This window comes from Fringilla coelebs, assembly GCF_963513975.1.
Source record: "Fringilla coelebs genome assembly, chromosome: 1".
NCBI lineage: Eukaryota > Metazoa > Chordata > Aves > Passeriformes > Fringillidae > Fringilla > Fringilla coelebs.
The window spans coordinates 151,053,658-151,060,604 of record NC_140028.1 but is presented as its reverse complement, the minus strand read 5'-3'; the positions used below and the strand labels follow the sequence as shown (position 1 = coordinate 151,060,604).

General features: G+C 53.5%; 1 protein-coding gene across 1 annotated transcript; it reads left to right on the top strand.

Moving 5' to 3' along the window:
• Positions 1–5,204: 5,204 nt before the first annotated feature.
• On the top strand, positions 5,205–6,664 carry GJC2 (gap junction protein gamma 2; the record flags this gene model as incomplete). The annotated part of the gene is made up of 1 exon (XM_084216518.1): positions 5,205–6,664. One exon carries the CDS (start codon positions 5,205–5,207, stop codon positions 6,453–6,455), a length of 1,251 nt encoding a protein of 416 aa, XP_084072644.1. The 3' UTR covers positions 6,456–6,664.
• Between the last annotated feature and the right edge of the window lie 283 nt (positions 6,665–6,947).

Here is a 6,947-nt window from a genome sequence, read left to right as displayed (position 1 = left end):
TAGTGCTCTCCTCTGGAACCTCTCTGTGTGCTTGGGGAGAGCAAGCTGTCATTGTGCCACGTGCTGAAGTTGAAACATGAAGCCAGGGTTGTGGCACTTGAACTTTTTTAGAGGTTTATTCCCCAAAAATTCCCCCCAGACCCTGCTTTTCCTGGTGTGGCAAATTCCCACCAAGGTGTGTTCATCCCTACACCTCACTCAGCTTGATAGGGCTTTTCCTGCCTATCTTGGGTGACTAATTCCAGACAGGGAATAAACTTACCAGTAATGATAAGTGAGTAATGAGTTTATAACAGGAAACCACAAGGAATGGAACTGCAATAAAATGCAGCAAATGCTGCTCCTTGCAAGAGCATCCAGGCAACAAGTTCCAATGAGCAGGAATTGCCCTTCCAGGTCCATTCAGGCTTTTTGGGAAGCCAGAGCTCTGAATATCCTGCTTTGTCAGCACCAGGGAGAAAAGTTCCTGATAAACCATACAGTTTCCAACACCCCCTGTAATCCCAGTGCAGATCTTCCCACGTTTTCTGCCCTCAGGGATCTGATCCTTGCTGGAATTTCTGTTCCACTCTGAGCACAGCAGAAATGTTCTTTATTCTGCTGACAGCACTGGCACCCCGAGCCCTGGTGCTGCTGGAATGGCAATGCCAGAGCTCCTGATGGATGGAGCAGGTGCTCCTTGGACCATCAGGGTGAAGGTTTCTTCTTGAGAACCACTGGCCTCAGGCTTCCTGTGCATCCCCATCCCTGCCATTCCATCCTGCAGCTGCAAAGAAGCTGGAAAAGTCTCTGTAGGTGCTCAAAACCCCCTTCCCATCCTTCACCTGCTCTCTGCTCCCTCCACCAGCTTGGAGAGAGGGGAACCACCTCCTCCAGGGACAGCTTTTCCTAGGAGTGCAGCAAAGCAGGACCTTCAGGGCAGTTCTCCCCACTAGCGAGCTTCCCCTCCTTTTTTTTTAAATTTTATTTATTTTTAAATTTCTTTTCAAATTATTTTTTCACCCCCAACAGCCAAGCAGCTTTTGCCAGAATGTGTTTTCCACATGTTCCCCATTAGTCACGCTCTCAGCCTTTCCAAACCTCTCACCAGTGCCACATTAATTTACTCCCGACCGACACAAGCAAAATTCCAGGCGGCGTTCCTAAAACCAGCCCCGGCGGCTTGTTTGGATTTCAAACCGGTGCCATTCTCTCTCCTGGCCTGGCTGTGGAGCACCTTCCCAGCTTCTCCCGAGGCTTGGAGAGGCTCGGCACAGGCGGTGGGGGTCGGGCAGGGGATGCCGGCAAAGGCGGGGTCTGAGCGCCTTAAATAGGGAGCTCCGCTCGCCCAGCGCTGCATCGGGCTGGACCGAGCTGCTGGGGCTTTATCCAGGGCCAGGAGGAGGGACTGGAGGCACAGGAATGTCGGTGGAGGAGGGAAAGCCACCGCGAGGAGCATCATGTCTCTGTAAGTAGGTTTGTACCCCTCTCCCTGTAGTTCAGGAAGCGTGCAGAATGGACTGACACCCAGCTAGCACTGCATCCAGCTAGAACTGCCATCCAGCCAGCAGTGATTTATATGTTTTTCATTCTTTGGTGCATTTTAGAGTCAGTTTTTAAAGTTTTCCCAGTTCCTACAGCTGTGCCTGTGGTTGTGTGGAGGGGTTCAGGGGTTTGGGGAAGTCACTGTGGTGAGAACATCTCATTCCTGTACAGTTCTGACTGCTGTAGGAGCTGCTGGTGGTTTGAGCACTCCTCCTTTGTGGCTGTTTTGAAGTGCAGCTTGTGCCCTGTGTGTGTTTCATGCTCTGTGTGTCACCTCTGGAGGTGATGGATGACTGAATGAACGGATTTCAAAACCTCAGGGGTGGGGAGTCCTTTCTTGGGGAGATAATTCAACCACATGAATCTACCCTGTAGTTCAGGAAGCGTGCAGAATGGACTGACATGCAGCTAGCACTGAAATCCAGCCAGCAGTGATTTATGTATTTTTCATTCTTTGGTGCATTTTAGAGTCAGTTTTTAAAGTTTTCCCAGTTCCTACAGCTGTGCCTGCGGTTGTGTGGAGGGGTCAGGGGTTTTGGGAAGTCACTCTGTTGAGAACATCTCATTCCTGTACAGTCCTGACTACTTTAGGAGCTGCTGGTGGTTTGAGCAGTCCAGCCTCTCCTTTGTAGCTGTTTTGAAGTGCAGCTTGTGCCCTGTGTGTGTTTCATGCTCTGTGTGTCACCTCTGGAGGTGATGGATGACTGAATGCATGGATTTCAAAACCACAGGGGTGGGGAGTCCTTTCTTGGGGAGATAATTCACCTACATCATCTAATCCCTCTGCCTGCTGCAGATCCACCCAGATGGGTTTATTTTTCACCCAGACTGCATAGCTTTCACACTGCACAGAGTCTGTAGCAGGTGGCAAGGTGCAAAAATCTGTGTTTTGTGCTTTGATGGTTGGGACTGTAAGGAGAGGAGACACAGCCTTTTCCCAGTCCTGCACTGAGAACAAGGCTTTCCTTGGAAGCTTGTTTTATTTATAACTGATTCCAAAACATCGTGGTGCACTCACCTCCCACCCAAGCAAATTAAATCCCACAGTTTGGTCTCTGCAACCAGTGAGTCCTAAACCCCACTGGAAGTTTAACCAAACTGGTTTGTAGGGAGGGGATTTCACCTCATTTCCCTTGGCTCCTGCTCTCAGACACAGTGCCAGGAGGGCAGGGGGACACACAGGGGTGTGACCCCACACAGCATGGTCCCAGGGTGCAGGAACAGCTCGGGGCTGTTTCCTGCAGATGTTCCTGCAGATCCAGATGTGCACAGAGGGCTGGGCAGCAGGGGCAGTGGCAGGACCCACAGCTCAGGGTGGAGCTGGTAGCCAGGGATGTTCTTCTGAAGCCAACAACCCCCCACTTCTGTTATTTTACAATTTCCTTCCTTTTCCTCGGCTCAGGAGATTTGGAAGCACTTCACTGGGCTCTCCTTCCCAAAATGTGTCTCCTAGAGGAGACAGGGGGAGCTTTGCTAACAGCCCTGACAAATACCACTTCAAAACTTGAATATTTACTCCAAAAGCTGTCACAACCTTGGTCAGACCCTCCCTGCCCCAGCACACAGCTCCTGGGAGGTGCACTGGAGCTTTGGGCATTGTGGTGAATTATCCTCGGTGCAGGCTTCAGCAACCCTTTAGGGCAGCACTGAAATTTGGGTGAACTGCTCTACAGGACGTTCAAAGTGCATTTCTAAGAGCAATTTGGGGCTTGCAGCTAATTTGGGGTGCAGATGGGAGCTGGTGGGGGGGTTGGACACCTGCACGGGGCCAGCCAAGGTGGGGCTGCACCCACCCTGCCTCACCCAGACCCGGATGCTCCACAGACAGATGCACCATGCCCCACACCCAGCAGGGTCTTCCCTTCCCAGCCCCCCCTCAGCTGGAGCTTGGCTGAGTGCCTGGATTAATTCTGCAAATCATTTAACACCCCAATTTGCCCTTACCTGAATGTGAACATGGCAGAGGAAGAGTTAAATACCCCTTAGGGTGTACCCACTGTAAGGAAGCAAAAAAAAGCCACTCAAACAGGGAACTTCCCCATCTCACCCCTGAACAAACCAAATTTCATCAATAAATACAGAATATCTCAGTGGGCATCACTTCCCACGTGCTGCAGGGGCTGAGCTGCCTCACCTGCACAGTTGCACTGACCAAGGCATCACTTTTGGGGCAGGAGAGATTCTGCTCCCAGCAGCTTTGAGGGTCAATGGCAGAGAGGAGAATTTCTCCACCTCTCCTTCTGGCTGTGCCTCAGTTTCCCCAGCCCCAGGACAAGAATAGCACCATCTGCAGAGCTCTCCCACAGGCTCAGCCCGGCGTGTGAAGACTTGGGGGTTTGTGTTCGCAGGGGATTTGTTTGATCTGGAAATAGCAGGGTTAGAAAATTCCATCTGCCTGCTCTCGAGAGCGCTGAGCAAACCAGCCCTGCTTGGCTCCTCTCCTGGGAAGCAGTGGGAGCAAAGCTGCATTCCAGAAGGGCTGGATGTGGAGAACAGAGTGGGGCATGTTTCCCTTCCTGCTGCTCCCACCAGGGAAACCCTACAGCAGCATTTTGTGCCTCCAGTGGTGCCAAGCCAGGCTGGTGTCTCATAGCATCACCAAGCCACGTTGGATGGGGCTTGAGCAACCTGGTCTAGTGGAAAGTGTCCCTGCACATGGAACAGGATGATCTTTAAGGACCCTTCCAACCCCCAAAAATTATAGGGTTCTGAGACTTTATGATCATTTCCCCCACTCAGCCATGCTCACCCAGCATGGAGAGTTCTGGTTGATGCCCACATTTCTTAAACAGCTCCTTTCCCTTCTGTCTTCTTTTTTTTTTTTGGGTGCAGGTGCTTTCCCTACTGCTCTCATCTCTCAGAAACTGAGCCAGTCAAGCAGTGAAATTGCCTCCTGTCTTTAGTGCTGCCTGAGGTCACCCAAGGAACTCGGGCCGAGGCCCTGCTGCACGTTAAGCTAAACACAAAATGCTTGTTACAAGCTCTTCCTCCCCAGCTGTCCAGGTCTCCTAATAAATCCACGGTCTTCTCTTGAAAGCTTCTCAAGGTTTATTTTTGAAACGGTCTGTATTTGATTAAAGTTTAGTTTTGTTTTGCTTTGTTTCAAGAGGAACTTAAAAGGGCCATCGGCCTGTAAACATAAATATTCCCATTCTTGCACTGATTCTTTGCATTTTTCTGGGTTTACTAATGAAAGATGTTTCAGCAGGGCAAGTCTCTGTGTTGTGGGAGCATCCTCCACTGCTCCAGCCTTGACCAGCCTTTAAGGGGAGAAATTTTCCCTAATATCCAATCCTTGACGCAACTTGAGGCCGTTCCCTCTGCTCCTGTCCCTGTTCCCTGGAGCACAGCCCGACCCCCCAGCTGTCCCCTCCTGTCAGGAGCTGTGCAGAGCCATGAGGTCCCCCCTGAGCCTCCTTTTCTCCAGGCTGAGCCCATTCCCAGCTCCCTCAGCCCCTCCTGGGGCTCCAGACCCTTCCCAGCTCCATCCCCATCTCTGGACTCGCTCCAGCCCCTCAATGTCCTTCCTGTCATGAGGAGCCCAAAACTGACCCCAGGGTCCAAGGTGTGGCCTCAGCAGTGCCCAGCACAAGGCTCAGTCCCTGCTCTGGTACCAGATGTCACCTCCCCATCCCTGTTTTTGTTTTAATCTCCCCGCAGGTTCTAACTGAGCAGCCCCTATGACCAACATGAGCTGGAGCTTCCTCACCCGCCTGCTAGAAGAGATTCACAATCACTCCACCTTCGTGGGCAAGGTCTGGCTCACCGTGCTCATCGTCTTCCGCATCGTCCTGACGGCGGTGGGGGGCGAGTCCATCTACTCCGATGAGCAGAGCAAGTTCACCTGCAACACCAAGCAGCCGGGCTGCGACAACGTCTGCTACGACGCCTTCGCGCCGCTCTCCCACGTCCGCTTCTGGGTCTTCCAGATCATCATGATCTCCACGCCCTCCGTCATGTACCTGGGCTACGCCATCCACAGGATCGCCCGCTCGGCCGAGGAGGAGGAGAGGCTCAAGGGCTTCAAGAAGAAGAAGCAGTTTGCCCTCAACTGGCAGGCCGTGCGCAACATGGAGGACGCCATGGAGGCCGACGAGGAGGAGCCCATGATCTCCGACGACGCGGCCGAGCACGACAAGGCCGCCAAGGCCAAGCCCAAGTGCAAGGAGCAGCAGAAGCACGACGGGAGGAGGCGCATCCAGCAGGAGGGACTGATGAAGATCTACGTCTTCCAGCTCCTCACGCGGGCGTCCTTCGAGGTTTGCTTTTTGATAGGGCAGTATCTGCTCTACGGTTTCGAGGTGGAAGCTTATTACGTCTGCAACAGGGTCCCTTGTCCCCACACCGTGGACTGCTTCGTGTCCCGGCCCACGGAGAAGACCATCTTCCTGCTGGTGATGTACGTGGTGAGCTGCCTGTGCCTGCTGCTGAACATGTGCGAGATGTTCCACCTGGGCTTCGGCACCATCCGCGACGCCATCCGCAACCGGAAAATCAACAGCTTCCGGCAGCCGCCCTACAACTACGCCTACCCCAAGAACATCTCCTGCCCTCCCGAGTACAACCTGGTGGTCAAATCCGAGAAGTCCACCAAGATCCCCAACAGCCTGATGGCCCACGAGCAGAACCTGGCCAACGTGGCTCAGGAGCAGCAGTGCACCAGCCCCGACGAGAACCTGCCGGCCGATCTGTCCACGCTGCACAAGCACCTGCGGGTGGCCCAGGAGCAGCTGGACATCGCCTTCCAGAGCTACAGCAGCACCCAGGCCAACACGCAGCCCTCTCGGACCAGCAGCCCCGCCTCGGGGGGCACCGTGGTGGAGCAGAACAGGGCCAACACCGCCCAGGAGAAACAAGGTGCTAAGCCCAAGGCCTCGCTGGAGAAAGGCAGCTCCAGCAGTAAAGATGGGAAGACGTCCGTGTGGATATAACCGTGTCAGGAAGGCGTGAGCGGGGTTTTGATTCTGGTTCGTTTCCGGTTTTCGGTGTTATCTGGCGTTCGTTTGGCAGGGCACGGTTTTTGTGTGGAAGTCAAGAGAGCAAAAGGAGTTTCGGACCAATTTAGTGCTGTCTTCCAGTTAACAAAAGACATTTCTTCCCTGTTTCCAACGTGTTCTCCAGCTGGGAACCTCCAGTGAGTGACAGCAAACCCTCCCCACCGCCCAGCGCCTGGTCAGCAGCAGAGCCCCCAGCAGGGACTGGACAATGTGCTGTGCTGGGAAGAGGAGCTGCTGGTGGCTCAGGAGGGAAGTGAGGCTGGCAGGGATCAGCCACCCTCCTGCATGGCAAGGCTCGAGTGCTGCAGGCCAGGCAGTGTTTAATTACTAAACACCCTTAATCAAATTAATTCCTGATCCTTTGGTAAGAAAAGCACTGACATATTGCAGGGACCTTCGTGGCAGGCTCACAGCTGATGGCCTGCC